Raw genomic sequence first — 18,349 nt, forward strand, 5'->3', positions numbered from 1 at the left:
AGTGTCTTCTCTTGGAATATGAAAATGGTTTCTCATCATTATGCAAGATGGTTAGTTTTAAATTCTTGTAAAAAGATTTTGACTTTAATGTTTCTGAAAAATCCCTAAGCACTAATTACTGCAAAAGTGAAATATTATTTAAAATAAGACAAGCAATGTTTCAATTTCTTTTTACTCATAAGAGAATTGCAATTTAAGGACTATTTACATAAAAATGTTTTACCTCTAGCGTGTAGAACACGTGATACTTCATCCTGTCTTTGTCGCTCCTAAATTTGGAAATCAAAGAAAACATTAATGTAAATATAGGATTTTTCTTATGTAATCTCTAACATTAGACTGGATAAACAAAGTCTTAAATTTGTTCATTTAAGAAGTAATGTTATAAAAAGAGAAAAATGGGTATTTTAAAAAATCTATATAAATGATAAATGATCTTAAAAATAAGAAAAATTCCTGAGACACTTTCCACTTACACAGCTATTCTGGTGAATTTTAAGTGCTATATTTTTAAATTCAATAAATTGCCTTTGTGAATTTTAATGCTGAGTAACAAACTGCTTTTTTTAATCAAGAAAAAAAAATCATGAGTTGTGTAGCTAACCGGTTCAATCAAGTTCATCTCTAGAGGTATTAACTGGTCAATATATTGGTACAAGAGAAAAAAAATCCCTAAAAGTCTTACCAGCAAAATGTTAATTCAGTTCTGAAAAATCAGTAAGCTAGGTCCATGTATTCTTTCATGCTTAATTTATAGCATGTCATTTTATAAAAATGCATAGAAACTAAAGAAGTCAAAATAGATACAAAATTAACTTTTCATAAGAAAGAGGCCTACCAACCATAATAGATTCTTTCCATTTCTCATGAATCACTTTAGCCAGATTCAGATCGATATGAACCACACAATCCTCAACTGTTAGAGAGCCTTTTGGAGGGAAAAAAAAAAGAAAATATACTAATTATTTTCCCATTTTAAAAATGTCAAACCAGTAATGAGTCAGTGATGCTATTTGTGAATCATATGCTTAAACTATAAAGCTACGCATGGTATTATTAAAAGCTGTTGGCTTTCCTATATGCTAAAAGAGTTGCTATATTTTTGGTAAGATTTTAACAATTCCCCTTATTTTCCCATTTATTCCCTTGCGCTTTTTAATCTTAAAAGTTTTATTGTAAGTCTAAGCAAAAGTTTCCAATTTTATCCTTTCCTGTTGGTCCATGGCATAGAGCGCCTTTATAAATTAATTCCACCTAACCTAATAGTGTAAGTACCTCAAGCAGCAAAAAAAATTGCTCTGCCCCAGATTAAGTCAAATGAAAATAGACATCAGAACATTTATCTATTATCCATAACTCACACGAAGTGCACAAATATATTCTCATCATTGCATATAGGGCGTTCCTTCTGCCAATGAGGGTTGGCATCATCTCTGAAACCTGGTGTGTTAAGAGAACTGCCTAGGACACTGAGAGGTTAAATTACTTCTCTTGGGTCACAAAATCATCATGTTCAGAAGCAGGAACTGAACCCAGGTATTCCTGGTTCTGAGGTCAGCTCTTTATTATCCACTAGTCCACAATGCCTCTCCAATCATTTCAAAGTACTACCAAACTATTTTTTTTTAATTCTCCACAAATATACAAGCAATTAAAAATAGTATCAATAATATCACACTAGAATTAATGTAAGTAACCTTTCCATTTCTAAAACAAAAAGTCTTAAAATATTTTCATAATTTAACATTATGGCTGAAGAAAAAAAAACTCCAACAATCTCTAAGGACACACACCTGAAATTTATTTCTTACCTGAATCAATGCCAACAGGCCCAAATAATTCACTAAGCTGGAAGGCCAATTCAGGAGGCAATGCCAACTCCAGACAATCTATATTCATAGGTTTAGGTTTCGTTGGTGTGGAATTCAAATTCTCAGCTTTGTCTATTTCACAGTGAGGTACTTTACTTTCCTCATTAATTCCTCCTGCCAAATTGGGTGGTGATTTGACATGTACAATTTTTTCCATTTCTGGCTTATCCTCATTAATATATCCTTCTGTAGTCACCTGAAATTTCTTATCACCTTTTGTAAGAGTTTCATTTTTATTTCCTTCAAAATATTCAATAATGCCAGTTTCTTCATTTAAAGTATCAGATGGAGTTTTGAAAATATCAGGCAAAACCTGTAAAGAAATTGAACCAAACTCTATGGCTAAAGGTTCCCCATCTATTTCATTCATATTTTTAAGGTTTACATCATTTAGGGTATTTTTTGAAATATCTAAAACTGACTGTTCCATGTTATCTGAACCAGAAAGTTTTGTCTGATTGCTGCTAGAAGGCAATTCATGGGTGTGTCTTACTTCTCTGACAATACTGGATAAAATACTTGTTACTAATTCTGATTTTTCAGTATCTTTTATGTCTGCTTTTCCAGTGTTTTTACTTTCTTCATCACAGCTAAGCTGTGTATCAATGTGATCCATGCCAGTTCCACGGCCATTTTTTTGTATACTGGAACTGGAAGCCCCTCCATGGCTGATAATCTCCTTCAAATATGCACTTACGTCAAATTGCTCAATTTGCGTATCATCATCCGATTCTGGTAAAATTTCCTCCTCATTCTCTTCATATAACTTTGTTTCAGAGTCCAACAAAAGGCTTGTTGCCCAAATAATGTCTTTGTTGCACCGCTCATACAAGTCTTTCAGTGCTTCAGATGAAAAAGAGCCAAAAATCTTACAAAGAGTATTTAGATTTTCAGACTCATCAGCATTAGTAAGTTCACTTTCTTCTACATATGTACTTTTATCATACATCACCCTATATGGAATTATTTCTTGAGTATCTGATTTGATATTAATATTAAAATCTTTTGGCTTAAATCCATCCAATTTTCCTGTTAATACTCTGATCGAATCAGAAATGCTAATTTTCTTTTTTTCTATTTTCCACAAAAGAGCAAAATCTTGTGGTTCAGTTTGTGAGCATTTGTTCACATCTAGAAAAGATAATTCTTCAGGACTCCCTTCTGAAAATTCAGGTGCAACTTTTGGTTCCACTACTTGGGACAGAGTGGGATCACTGCAGGTAAAGGTAAGAGATAATTGGCATTCGTGATTTCTCTCACTGGTAGGTTCACAGGATAAAATTTCTGGTTTTTCATGAGTTGAGTTTCTCTGGTCTTCATGATTTGCCAAGACCCCATAAACCACATCTGCTATTTTAAAAGATGTTTCATTCATACTCTGATCATTTTCAGACTCTAGATGGGCTTCATTTAGATATGTTTTTGGTGTTCTTGATCTGTGTTCTCTCTGAGCTAAGGAATCTGATAAAGGCCAATCTCCCATATCAAGTATTTCTGATACGGTTTTTTCACCATCTTTATATGCATTGTGCTCACTGCAAGTGCTTAAGGGTTCTGGAGGCTCATTACATTGTATATTCTTGATATCCTCTCTGCTTTCTTCTGAAGGTTCTTGTTGCTGGACATAAGCTACGTCTAGACGGATATCACTGTCTATTTCCATGCAAGATTCAAGAGTATTGCACTCTTTGTTACACTGTATAGATGAAGTTTTTTCAGTTTTTTTTTTCCTCTTGATCCTCTGGCTCATTGTTTTCTCCACTGGCCAGTCACCAAAAAAATTTAGTAATTCATGCTTAGGAGACTTTTCCGAAATTGAATCGTTTTGTGTCAGGAACTGTTTTTCATTTATTATTTCTGGTTCAGCAGATATTTCACTATGTACATAGTTTTCACTTTGGACTTCGACTTTCTTTGCAAGTCTATTGGTGTCCTGGTTTCCTTCACTAAATGAAGTATTCATCACGATATCCTCTTCAGATCTGGAAGTATCTGTTTGAATACTTGGCCCTTCTGTAGGTATATCTATATTTTCTTCCTCTGCATCATTTCCATCTAACATTTCTTTATTTTCAGAATTTGCTAATTCACCTTCTCCAGATTCGTGAATGGCAGTTTTCTGAAAATAATGTTCGATGGCACTTACTTCTTGTCTTCCTTTTTCTAAATCTACTATAGGAAAACACTTCATATTCTCTTGAAAAGAAGAAATATTGGTGCCCAACTTAAGTTTTTCTTCACTTATCTCAGAATGCTTCAAAGATGAGGAAAGATCATTTTCTTTCAAACCAGTATAAACATCTGAGTCTTTCAGGCTGAAAAACAATAAAAATAAGTATTTTACATCCCTTAAAAGGAATTTCTCATTTAGTTAAACAAAATAAATATTTATTAAGGGCTACTTTGTACAAGGCATAATGCTAAGCCCAACAAATATAAAGAAGGTGGAAAGGAGAGAAGGAAGAAATAGTCCCTGTTCTAGAGGTACATAATTATATTCTACCTCTAAAGACAAAACGGACAAAAATGACTAAATAAAAGAGAATGCATTAATAACTGGGGGTAATGAGGGAAGCCTTTGTGAAGGATGTGTCACCCGAGCTATGTCTTATAAATGTCTGACAAATCAAAATAAGAATGAGGTGTATTCCAGATACAGTGGACAGCTTGTGTAAATTCATCACAGAAGAAGAAATTAAATGTCTGATTAAGAAGTCTAACTAATCTGCAACACTAAATATAAAGGACAGTGATATGAAATAGCAGCAAAAAAAGTAGGTAAGATTCAGACTATGGAAGGCTTTAAATGTTGGCTAAGGAGTTGGTATTTTATAAGAATACACATACACATTAAAGGCAAACTTAAGGATTTGGGGAGGATCAGGCAGAATTTTTTCAAATGATATTTACAGTACACCACATTTTGCAAAGCACTCTGTAAACCTTAAAGCACTTGTGCACTCTCTCTCTCTCTCTTTACTTACACACACACACACACACACACACACACACCCCTAGCTATTATTATAAATGCTAGCTATTCAAATGGTTCTTGGTTATTAATTTCTTATAAATTTCAAGTTTCGGAAATATTTAATGAAATTTTTTCCAGTCAACAGTTTCTCTTATTCTGGTTGCATTACTTTTGCTTGTGCAAAAACTCTTTAATTGTTTCTATTCTATTTGGTTAAAAATATAACTAAGACAGAGATAGGTTATAATTTGTCATTAGAAGGAGTTTCCACAACAATGAAAACAGATTCCCAACACAACACACTGTTGTGTCTTTTATAAAACAATGTTCTCCACCTGGCCCCTTCCTGCCCTTTTAAATTTTCTTAAACTGAAGATGGCGGCTGGAAAGCAGGGACTAGCGTAAGCTCCCCACCGAGTCTCTCCAAAAACCTATAAAAAATGGCTCTGAACCAATTCTAGAACTGCAGAATCCACAAAACAGCAGAGGGAAGCAGGGCTCCAGCCCAGGACAGCCTGGATGGTCTCTGGGTGAGGTCTATCCCACACGGAGCTGGGAGCGAAGTGGAGCAGAGCCCAGGGTGAGCGGCGTGGACCAACCAGACCAGGAGCCGGGCAGAGCATGCCCTAGCACCCTGAATCAGTGAGCTGCAGCAGTTACCAGACATCTCAACCCACAAACACCAAGAGAGCAGGGAGGCTACCGCCCCGGGAGCAGTGGAGGTGGGGCAGCTACAGAAGTTCAGCTGCAGTTGCTTCCGGCCCCAGGCCCACCTGGTGGGAGGAATTAAGTGGCAGATCAGAGCAGGAGTGCAGAGCCTGCTGAAGATCTAAGTCCAGTCCGGGTTGGGGGTTCTTGGGCAAGGAGTAGTGCTGGTGTGGCAGCACATCCACCCAAGCTTGGAACATAGTTCTCTAAACTCTACAAGCAGTCATACCCCACTGAAAAACTAAAGGGTCAAGTTAGTTGGCTGGGAATGTGGCCAGGCAGTGAAAGCACACCCAGATTCAGTCTCAGACTTTGGATTCTTTCTTTGGTGACAAAGAAGACCAAAACACACAGACAGAAGAAGTTAACAAAGTCAAAGAGCCTACAACAAAAGCCTCCAAGAAAAACATGAACTGGTCTCAGGCCATGGAAGAGCTCAAAAAGGATTTGGAAAAGCAAGTTAGAGAAGGAGAGGAAAAATTGGGAAGAGAAATGAGAATGATGCAGGAAAACCATGAAAAACAAGTCAATGACTTGCTAAGGGAGACCCAAAAATATACTGAAAAATATACTGAAGAAAACAACACCTTAAAAAACAGAAACTCAAATGGCGAAAGAGCTCCAAAAAGCCAATGAGGAGAAGAATGCCTTGAAAGGCAGAATTACCCAAATGCAAAAGGAGGTCCAAAAGACCACTGAAGAAAATACTACCTTAAAAATTAGACTGGAGCAAGTGGAAGCTAGTGACTTGATGAGAAATCAAGATATTATAAAACAGAACCAAAGCAATGAAAAAATGGAAGACAAGGTCAAATATCTCATTGGAAAAACCACTGACCTGGAAAATACATCTAGGAGAGAGAATTTAAAAATTATTTGACTACCTGAAAGCCATGATCAAAAAAAGAGCCTAGATATCATCTTTCAAGAAATTATCAAGGAGAATTGCCCTGATATTCTAGAGCCACAGGGCAAAACAGAAATTGAAAGAATCCCTCAATCGCCTCCTCAAATAGATCCCAAAAAGAAATCTCCTAGGAATATTGTCGCCAAATTCCAGAGCTCCCAGATCAAGGAGAAAAATTGCAAGCAGCCAGAAAGAAACAATTTGAGTATTGTGGAAACACAATCAGAATAACCCAAGATCTGGTAGCTTCTACATTAAGAGATCGAAGGGCTTGGAATACGATATTCCAGAGATCAATGTAGCTAGGATTAAAACCAAGAATCACCTACCCAGCAAAACTGAGTATCATGCTCCAAGGAAAAATATGGATTTTCAATAAAACAGAGGACTTTCAAGCTTTCCCAGTGAAAAGACCAGAGCTGAATAGAAAATTTGACTTTCAAACACAAGAATCAAGAGAAGCATGAAAAGGTAATCAAGAAAAAGAACAAGAAAAAGAAATTGCAAGGGACTTACTAAAGGTGAACTGTTTTGTTTACATTCCTACATGGAAAGATGACGTGTATGATTCACGAGACCTCGGTATTAGGGTAGCTGGGAAACAAGTTATATAGGGAATGGAACATAGAAATCTATCCTGCCCTACAAGAAAATAAGGGGAAAGGGGATGGGGGTGGAGTGGGGTGACAGAAGGGAGGGCTGACTGGGGAAAAGGACAATCAGAATATATACCATCTTGGAATGGGGGGGAGGGTAGAAATGGGGAGAAAATCTGTAACTCAAAATCATGTGGAAATCAATGTTGAAAACTAAAATATTAAATTAAGATAAAGAATGAAATTAAAAAAAAATGGCAGTATCAGGAAGATCTCATTAAGGAGGCCCTTGAGCTGAGCTCTGAAGAAAGCTAAGGATTCTAAGAGGCACAGATGAGGAGGGAGTGCATCCTAGGCAACAGAAAACAGTAGATAGATAAAAGATTGCTGAGAAGGCAGAGAAGTCAGAAGCTTAGTTCCTGGAAGAACACAGGATCAAAGACATAAGTAGAGACAGAAAGAAGAGGAAAAGGTCTTTGGGAGATGATTTGACAGAGAGATGAAAAGACAGAGAGTCTAGGGATCTGAAGTGCAGAATAAAATATGGGCATCCTATGATGAAAAATAGGAGTGGTAATGGGGGAGCAGGGGCAGGAGTGGGAGAGGAGTGCCAATGCTTTGAAAAGCATCAATGCACCATTAAAATAATCAGAAGATAGGAAAAGGGGACACAGCGCACTGAAGGAACTACCATGTTATATTTGAATTATGTCCGCCTCCCCATAACCCCCACCCAAAAAAGTACTGAAGAAGAGAAGGGAAGGGAAAGAGGAGAGAGATAAATTGGGCATAATGGAAGCTCACAGTTTCATATGCAGTCTTCCTTTTTATAGATGTTTTTCTTTGTACACTTAAATACTCAAGTTGCGAGAACCTGGTTGAAACTTCCAACTCCCACCCTTTCTAAACACACAGCTATCACTAACACTGAAAACAGATACTTCTACTTGTCTATTTCTTTATCAAATTCACTGATTTATTCAATTGATCATTTGTCCTTTATAAGTTTCTGTTAGTGTTGGTCTATGTAAATTAGCAACTTCTAATGAGCAAAGACTGTGCTATTTTGTATAAACCCTAGGACACTGAAAAAAAATAAGGAATATATTGATGCTGTTAACCTTACCCTGTCCATTATGTCAAGTCCCCATTCTAGAAACAATGATTAAAAATATTCCAATCCCTTTATTCAGTTAAGCATTCCATCTAAGCCGAAGACAATGAATATCCACTATATTTTTTTTAAATCTCCAAAGGAAAAAACTCTACAATCTCCCAAAAGATTGCTGGGGGGGAGGGGGGGGGCAGAGCAGGACTAGAGAAGGTAAATTTAATTTTAAATAATCTTTTATATTTAAAAAAAATTACTTAATTTGGTTTCCAAGTACACAAGGTATTTCAACCCACCTAATATTTTCATCTTGACAAGAAGGTTCACTTAACTCAGTATGTTCTGGTCTATCTGGAACTGAAGAATCCAGGACATGTGTCACAGAAACATAACGTTCATAGTGTTCCAACATTCTTGCTATTTTCTCTTTGGTTATCCCATGAATGTTGCGCCTAAAAATATCAAAGTAGGAAGGAAAGGAGAAATAGGAATGTAAAAGAACAAAACAAAAATTCTTGTATTCTTTCTTACATGTAGCATGGCTTCTCAAAATACGTAAACAGCTATAACTCAGAAAAAGTATAGAAAAAAATCACCTTTCTTGGCCAGCATCATCTCCAAATGCTTTCACAAACTTTACATTTTGCTCTAAATCTTTTAGGTACAAATGAATCATAGGTAAAAATCTATTTTAAAAATATTCTTGCAAAGGTACTTTACAGATACCAACTTGTATGTCATTTAGCATACGATTTACTCCAAATTGACAATATGCACAAGATGAGAAGGCTGCATGGGTTGCTATCTGTAATAATAGGTACACACAATAACATGGTCCATCTCAAGTATATCGAGATACTTTTAGATTCATTGTTTATTATCAGACAATGATTTCTCCTTCGTTATCTATACCTGCAATACCTCAAAGATTCATGATTTTATCTGTGAATACTTCTGCTACTGAAGCAAATCGCACCCACCCCTACCACAACACACACGCACACACGCACACGCACACGCACACTTTAATTACTGTGAACAAAAAATTTCACCACTAGGTAACCAACCCTCTGGCAGGATAAACTTAGCTGGGTGGGTCCTCAACAAACATATCATGGAGCATACACTCCAAACCTTCCCAGATGAGGAACAACTAACAGTTTTTATACTTCATTGTCTTGTTGTCACTTGCACACAAGTGGTGAAAGTGCATTATGTAGGCTCATAGGATTACAGCTCTAGAGCATGAAAGGACTTCAGAGACCATATAAGGAAAACAATGCCTAAGTATCTTGTCCAAAGTAGAGACATGAGATACTCATGTAGGTGGCAAAGACATTTCCATGGAACATCTTACTTCTGTAATGAAAGATTCTTTCAAATGAAATTTGCCTTATAGAAAAATTTGCTTAAATATCTATTCTCCTAAATAAGAAATACCTGAAAAATCATGGCATACTTTAATTCAATCTGAAATGAATAATGAGTTCCCAATTATCCATGCATATTAGGGATCAAAACCATAAATAATCTAAAATAGATTTAATTTTTAAAATCCTGAAATGGAAAAGAATACTAAAAGTATGCCAGGTGGCACCACTAAGATATGAATCTTGGGCAATTTATACTCTGTCTGTGCCTTCCTTATTCAGGTAAATCCTAGTTAAAAAGTCAAAGGTTGTCTGGAACGGGAAAGAAAATAGGCGAAAGGCTAGAAGATAGCGAAGTGGCAAGATGTAAGCCACAGAGTGGATAAAAATGGAAAGATGCACTGTTACCAGGCTAACATGACTTCTACTACCCAAATTACCCTCCCAGGAGAAATTCATGTCTCTCCCTACACCCAGGGTAAAAACTATTCTCAAGATAAATAGCTCAAGGCTAAAGATACCCAATTTTTGTTTGTCTTGGGTAACAAAACCCTGCTTATCCGTGACACAGGCTATTCTTTATTCTAACAACTAAATTAAAAGACAACATATCAAACTCATCAAACAAAACTAGAAGCATAATGAGCACAATTTAAAACATAATTTAGCATTTTTTTAAGAATAGCAAAAGGTCTAATCACATTGGCACAAGGCAGAAATCAAAAGGGACTTATTCTGAGTATCAGGAGAGAAACAAAAGGAGAGGGTTTACCTTGCAAGTTCCTTTGGTTTAAATTTCCACCATGTTTCTGGTTCCCGGAAGTGAACTTTATATTTATATTTTTGTGACTAAATAAAAGCAAATATACATATATATGTGTGTTTAATTCCACAAGATCACAATTCAGTGTTAGTGATATAACCTTTAAAGTAACTTCCAAATCTAAAACTCTACGATATGATACAGATATAAAACTAAGCAGTTATTTTAAATACTATGCTTCAGGAATAAGATATTCTTTGGTAACAAACTCAAAAGGACAAGACTGAGTTCAGAAAAAAAGTTAAAAAAAAAACCCCACAATTTAACAAGAAAGGAACTGTCCTGTACATGGTAAGAAGGCTTTTTCCAAATGCCCAAAGCATAGAAAACTGTACTCTATTCATCTCCCTTCCCTACTAGTCAGAGGGCTCTTTTTCGATTTAATTCCAAACCCCCACACGTTCAAAAACTTTGAGACCAAATATGGGATAGAAACAAACAATGCCTCTGCAATGGTCATCCCAAGAACCAAGTGTCTCAAATGGTCATCTTATGGCAGAAATGTAAGCAGAGGTGGGACAGGCCAGGGAACCAATATAGCGTTAGTACAGTCATCCCTTCCACATCACAGGAATTAGGGACATGGTACCCTGTGATCTGGAAATTTAGGGACACGGCACCCCTGTGATCTGAAAAATCTGTGTAAAATCTGAATTACTATGGTAATAAAAGTTAAAATATATATTATACAGTACTATACATATATTCCAATCATTTCTAAGTTTCTAAACTTCTTCTGTGTCATCTGCTGGCCTTCACACAAAACTCCCCAAAAAATTCCTATCTAATTTCTTATGCCAACCCAGATATATTGAAACTGCAACAGGCAAAGTCACAATGTAGAAGCGATAACTGTATAGAGGATGGGAATGGAACACTGCAAAAACCTGTAAAGGAAATACAGTAAAAGGAGGAGCAATGTATGAACCTGCAGAAAGTTCAGATTACCAAGAAACAAGAATTATCCACTTGGATAATGAAGCGGCAAGCTGAGCCAATAGGAAGGAAACCATTTAGCAAGGCTCTTGATTTTCTCTCTAGAAGTGAGAAAGCACCCAGAAGCCAATAAAGACCTACAGGGTATCAAAGGAAGGGAAAGGAAGAGATGATGTTCCTTCCCCGAGTGAAGTCTCGTCCAAAAGGGACTTGCACCGAGTCAAGTCCCAGGGATTAGCTACCAGGGTGTGACTGTTGTCTGTACCCATAAGTCAAGCGTCTACTGTATTCAAAGGACCCTTCTTTAAGCAAAATTATTTTCTCAAGCTTCAAAAAGTTGAAAATAAATTCAAATTAGCAAAAGTAGGGCACATAAAATGGGACTGAGAATGGAAAAGGAATTAAGTGAAAAATATTTTCCATTATTTTATAATTGCAAAGTAGTATATACTTATTTCATTTGAGTCTCACAAGCACCCCATGAGCAGGAGGCAGTAAAAGTTTTATTTATTCTCTTTTCACAAGAGAAAAAACTGGAGCTCAGAAACGTTAAATGACTTGCCCAAAGGCACAGACTAATGCAACCCAGGTCCTCAGACTCCAAGCACAGGGTTCTTTTCCATTCAAATGAGTCTAGGTTAAGGACTCTAACAAAAAGAGATGAGGGAGAAGATCAGCACCAACCATTAATCTGAGTCCTGCTATCATAGGTCTTTAATAAATTATGATACTAACCAAAATTATATATGGCTTCATCTCCCATGCCTGTAGGTTTGTATTATCTATTATTACAGGAGAAATCTTCTTCTCTAATGCTTCTTTAGCTGAAAGAGATATATTGTTATGAGAAAGAGAATGACTTTTTAGCAAGTGGACATTCAGTATGAACTTGAACTTTCTAAGTAAAATTAAAATGCTGCAGAAACTGGAAACAATTTACTAATCCACTCAATAAACAGTAAGTTTATGAGTGTAAAATTTTTTTTAAAACAAAAATAAATTCACACTACATAGTGATGAAAAAAAACTTTAAAAACAATTAAAATGTTACATAATCTAATTGATAAACTTTAATGTAAAAATTGCATGAAATATCAAAATACCTTTTAAAAAAACAATAAATACTTTTAAGACTTTTTGATTTGAAACCAAATAAGCATTTTGAGATCTACATATACCACAAATGCTATCTGTACAACTTTTTCACACACATCAATCTAGGTTTGGAACATCACAGAACATTAGTTTTTTTTAAAAATCCAAATACAATTTAAGTCAACATGAAATAATCTGGATGTTTAAAAGCTTTCCTTATATTTAATTTTTTTTTGTTTTACATAGGTGTTTTCATATTCTAGTCTTCCTATTTTTTTTTTTAACCTTCAAGAGATAGTAAAGAATACAAAGGAAAGCACTCCCTCTACAGGAGACTTACCTCAAGGACAAAATAGGTTTCGAATTTTATTTTGCAATGTCTCCAAAGAAATAACAATTCTCCCATATAGAACAGAAAAGTAAATTAAGCATTAATTCTTCAATGACTTAGAATGGCTAGGAAATTTGTACGCAAGAAATATACCTATTCCAATAAAAGTTACCTTAGCTTTGGCCTATATCTCTAGGTTTACTGATATTCCACTAACAACTCACTAACTGGAGAACACTGACTGTGGACTGCCTTGATTAACCAGAAACACTTTCAGGGAGCTCCAGGTACAAACCAACTAAAACCACATTTGCCTATACACCTCTTGCCCTATGCAGCATAGGTTTCTTTAACCAGTGCTAGATACTTCAATGTATAAATGACAATAGCTCTTTCCTTTAAATTAACCTTATTTAATAAGACCAAGACATCTCATGTCCAATTCTTACCTCGTTTCTGGTTCCACTCATGTGCTTCACCCAACAAATTTCCATCAAATTTATACTGTCCATTTTTGTAAAAAAAATCATCTGAACTAAGTATAATTCCATTACGATTCTCCTCTAGTAATTTCCTGTAATAAAAATTAAATTTAATCAATAGGCTAATTTTTCCAAATTAATTTCCCAATTTTAGATCTTCCTTCTAAAAGGGTGCAATCAAGATATAAAATGCAGAGGATGCTATTTAATGAGGATGGTGAACGTTCTCTAAAGAGTAAAGGATGTATATGAACCCAAGAGAAACTAACATTCTTCTTTGTATAACTTATTCCTCAGAAAGCTACTTTAAAACATTCAGAGTAAAGGTCTGCAGATTTAAAATTTTAGGATTAGCAAGGAAGTCTCAGTAGTTTATCAAGCATATAGGAACATTATCAGTCATGGACATTTCCACTCCTGCACCTACGATACATATCCAGTCTGTGGAACCAACTGAAACAGAAGACAAGAGAATTTAGGGAAGTCTTGTGTTAAACAGAAATCAAGGTAGCATGGCATTAAATTAAGATGCTCAAAAGTGAAGAGGGACCTAGCACACTTTCATAAATCCCATAATTGTTCAAAAGTATTAATAACAAACTATGTGATGATATAAAGATGTTAGTATTTTTAATAAAATGCATTTTAAATAAAAATACAGAGTTCTCCAAAGGTCTTAGTGCAAGTTTTAATCTTTAGTAGATTAAAACTAGGATGTTTTTGAATACTTTGTATACTAAGAACCAATGCAGGTTAAACAAGGCACCTGGTAAGTCTACTGACCAAACTATACACAATGACAAATACATGTGACAAACATGAGGTAGTAAAAATCTACTATGCCAGAGTCAGTATTGTTTTGGTTACAATATTCAAATTTTTAATAAAGTACACAGTGACACATGCAAAAAGGAAAGTATAATATAGATGTTATCTTTGTTCCTTGACAAGATTCTACTTTATTTACATAGATGCCCATGCTTCATTCAAATGCCTTCTTAAGTGAAATTTCCCTCAGTACCTGTGGCATGCCCCTGCCCCGTTCTCCCCTTGGTTAAGTTCCTCCTGGAAGTCTTTATTTTGGGTAGGGGCCTAGGCTGGCCATCCTTCAACCCTCTCTAGGCTCTGCTTCTGCAGATTCTGATAGTCTTACCAAATTTGAAAGATTTCTTAGTACAGACCCAGTGGTGGCTAAATGTGGGAAAGCTCAACAGAAAGTTGATATAAGCCATAACTCATAAAAAGCTACTACACCATAAAAGGAGTATACAGAAGTTCAAAAGAGTGACACAGAAAACCAATACTATCAATTCAGAAATCAGGAATCTGAGACTATTTTTTGACATCACAGCATTAAAGAATAACTACCCCAAAAATCCTTTTATTATACATAAGTGTTATATCAAACTCTCCTATGTAATATATTAAATTTGTTGTGTGTGATAGCAACACTATTTTAAAGTGCTAAATGTACATGTTCCATATTTGTTAAATAGTAAAAAAAAAAAACCTTAATCTCTGAAATTAGAGGAAAAAATAGATAAAGCTCTAATTAAAATAAACCATACATATTAGCATGGCAAAATTCAATTAAACAGATAGAAAAGTGCCTACTGAGATACTATGCTGGGGAATGAAATGCTATTTTTTTAAATGTTTAAATAAGAACATGACACAATCTAAATAGAGATTAAAAACATGTATGCAAATAAGTAGACAACAAAACATGCTAAAGTAAAAGGACAAGCCACCACAAATAAATTGATATGTAACATCTGAGGAAATAGAAGATCTTTGCAGGAGAAATCTCCTGCAAAGGAGATTTCATGGATTTCAAGGAATGTGGGGATTTTTAAACCTCAAGGCCATTTAGTCTAAATCCTTCATTTTACAGCCATAGAAACTGAGGCCCAAGGAGCTTAACTGATTTCCCAAGGTCACACAAGCAATAAGCATCAAACACAGGGTTTGAATCCTGCCTCCAAAGTCAGTGCTCTCTCCTCTGTACCACACTGTTTTGGAGGCACAATTGACAGGTCTTTAGAATTTACAATAGATGTGAGAGGGAAGAATAAAGCCTGAATAACTGGATCAAAAGAAATAGGGAAGATCAAAGAGAGGAAAAAGAACCTATATGTATAAAAACATTTATAACAGCTCTTTTTCTGCTGGCAGAGACTTGGAAATCGTGGAGATTCTCATCAGTGGTGGAATACCTAAACAAGTGGTGGTATGATTATGATTGAATACTATTGAGTATACTATAAGAAAGGATGAGCAGGATGGTTTCGGAAAAAGTTCTGAAAAGTTGTCCCAAACTTACATGAACTGATACATACTGAAGTGACCAGAACCAGGAAATCATCGTACAAAGTAACAGCAATATTGTAATGATGATCAATTGTGAAAGACTTGGTAGCTCTAAACGATACAATAATCCAAGACAATTCCAAAATATTCATGATGAAAAGATGTTTTCCGCCTCCAGTGAGACCTAATTAACTGAGTGCAAAGCGAAGTATAATTTTCTCACTTCACTTTTCTTGCTCTTTTCCCCACAACATGGCTAATATGAAATGTTTTGCATGATTTCACATATATAAGTGTTTGCCTTTTCAGTGGGTGGGGGAGGGGTTGGAGGAAGAGAATTTGAAACTCAAAAAATAATTTTAATGTCAAAAATAAATAGTGGTTGGTTGTTTTTTTAAAGAAAGGGAGAAGTTTTGGAAAAGTGACAAGTTTTACTGGAGGAAGGAGGTGGCATGGGGGAATTATTTTGAACCTGTTCTAGGTACTGGCCTCTGAGAAGACAGTTGGAAATGTTTGGCCAGAAGCTTAGGGCAGAGATTGGCCTCAAATATAGAGAAGCATTTGCTTAGAGGTGATACCAAAGGAGTATCAAGAGAGAAAAAGTGGCCAGACATCTAAACTTAGGGTGACATGTAATGAAAATGAACCAGGACAAGACGCTGAAAAGTGACTGTCCTACAGGTCAAAGAATGAGAAGATCGAGTACAAGCCAAAATACAAGAGATATCAAGGCAGACATAATGAGGTACCATATATTACAGAAAATTTTATCTGAGAAAAGGATAATAGGAAAGAAAGGTCAGGTTGCCATGACAAGTTGGAGAGAAGAGTGTTTATTTTGATGTTCAATGGAAATTTACTCTTAGGAAAGGAGCTTAAATTCTAAATTTCCTTTCTGTTCAATGACTTGCTTCTAAATAGAAGGAAGGGGCTAATCTTTCTTAACAATTAGCTCTCTGTTTAACGAATAATGTAGAATCAGAGGTAGCCTCAAAGACATGTCAAATTTCTTTTTAACAGCTAAAGCCACAGAGAATCAGACCCTTCTAAAAAGGTCTGAGAGGTAGTGTGATTTTCACCCTTATTTAGGGACCATCTTTTTGCTCCACAAGACACATTTTTAATTTTAAAATAAAGTTAAAAAGAAAACAGGTTTCACTTACTGGAAATACGCTTTAGACAAATATAGTTGTTAGAATTTTGCTATATTGTGGAGGAAACCTGTATGTACCACATTGATCTTAATACAGTCCAACTCCAAAATAAGAGCTACAAATCCTAAAATGAATTTCTTTTAAAATAAAAAACTGTATACAGAATGAAAAATAACTATACAAAGTTACTACATACATATACACTGACTGAAAAGTTTTTACTTTTGATGAGAAAACTAAGGCAAACAGAGTTAAGTGACTTGCCCAGGTCACATAGCTAATAAGCATCTGAGGCCAGATCTGAATTCAAGAAGATGAGTCTTCCTGGCTCCAGGTCCTGTGCTCTATTCACTGCACCACCTAGCAGCCCTGTGTACTATACATATACATAGTATCTACCTATACCACAAATGTTTTTTTTTCAATAAATTAATTTAAAAATAACCTAAAAAAATGAAATCTAGAAAAACAAATATTAGAGCCTGTATCAGTATATCATTATAGTTTGATTTAATTTTGTGTATGTAATCTTTATTTTCCTTGAAATTGGTCTCAGGGGAAGAGCTTTCGGTCTTCTGCAATCTCCCTTCCTCTATTCTATCTCATTTCTTCTCCCATTTATTCCCTTCTTTCTCTCATCTTCCCTCAAGATCTTCCCCAAGGCTTCCTTTTTCCTTCAAAAATGTACAAATGTCCTTTATCTTTAGAAAATCATGCCAACTGCTATATTATTTTTCTGCTTCCTTGTCCTGCCAAACCTCTGTAAAAGATTTTTAACACCCCTTAGGTTTAGTGGTCATCCATTCTCTCTTTCAGTGATAGGCTTCCGTATTACTCATGGTAACCAATGAGCATTTTTGAGCCAAACCTAAAGGCCTCATTTCTCTCTTTTTTTGTCTGTGCCACATTTGGGATCAACGACCATGACTGTTTCCCCTTAAAATTTCGGTCTTATGACACTGTTCCATCTTAGATCTTCTCCTACCTCTTTCTCTTCTTTGTTCCCTTTAATGACTGCTCTTCTCCTTGACACCTAAAGACAATATGACTGTATTCTAAGTTCTCTGCTCTCCAATCTCTACCTCGGACAACTCATCTTGAACTGGAATGAGTTCCTTCTGTGGCACTCTCAATTGTTTCACACTCCTCCTCAGTTAGTTATAAACCAATAGCACTGAATGCCATGCCACTTTTTAATTACTAGTGCATACCTATCATGATGAAACAAATAAAAGTGGTCTTAAATGACACTTTCAATGAACAGTGAAGTGTGAATTATTTTGTCATCAAAATAGACGGCAAAGCATTATGTTTTACTCAATGACACTACAGCTAAGCACTTATAATATATAATATTCATAACTCACAGGAAAGCAATAGTCAGAAAAATCAGAAAATTTAAAAAAGAATCTTAAACTATAATTTCTTGACCAAAAAAAATGAAGCAGTAACCAAAGTAAGCTTCCAAGTGGCTTCTTTGTTACCTAAGCAAGGCTTGTTCAATTGCAACAGATGAAAAAAATATACAGAGATAATAAACGTGTTTAAGACTATTAGCTTTTCATGTAGGAAATGCATTGCTGGTAGATCCAACCATTCTGAAGAGCAATTTGGAACTATGCCGTGCATACCCTTTGATCCAGCAATACCACTAAGAGATCAAAAACGGGAAAAGGACCCA

At 35.5% G+C, this 18,349-nt stretch overlaps 1 protein-coding gene across 2 annotated transcripts in view; it reads right to left on the minus strand.

Moving 5' to 3' along the window:
• The window catches only part of N4BP2 (NEDD4 binding protein 2), a 69,927-nt gene that overhangs the window by 25,529 nt on the left and 26,049 nt on the right, over window positions 1–18,349 (minus strand). The window contains exons 5-12 of one of the 2 annotated variants that reach the window (XM_036762956.1): window positions 13,172–13,296; window positions 12,032–12,120; window positions 10,310–10,386; window positions 8,464–8,619; window positions 2,569–4,186; window positions 1,812–2,184; window positions 843–928; window positions 224–269 (exon numbers count right to left, since the gene is read on the minus strand). In XM_036762956.1, the coding sequence (XP_036618851.1) occupies window positions 224–269; window positions 843–928; window positions 1,812–2,184; window positions 2,569–4,186; window positions 8,464–8,619; window positions 10,310–10,386; window positions 12,032–12,120; window positions 13,172–13,296 (2,570 nt within the window). Of the gene's footprint in view, window positions 1–223; window positions 270–842; window positions 929–1,811; window positions 4,187–8,463; window positions 8,620–10,309; window positions 10,387–12,031; window positions 12,121–13,171; window positions 13,297–18,349 lie in introns of both variants that reach the window. The other variant, XM_036762955.1, reaches the window with a different exon arrangement.

The sequence above is a fragment of the Trichosurus vulpecula genome, chromosome 6 (genome assembly GCF_011100635.1).
Source record: "Trichosurus vulpecula isolate mTriVul1 chromosome 6, mTriVul1.pri, whole genome shotgun sequence".
NCBI classification, from domain to species: Eukaryota; Metazoa; Chordata; class Mammalia; order Diprotodontia; family Phalangeridae; genus Trichosurus; species Trichosurus vulpecula.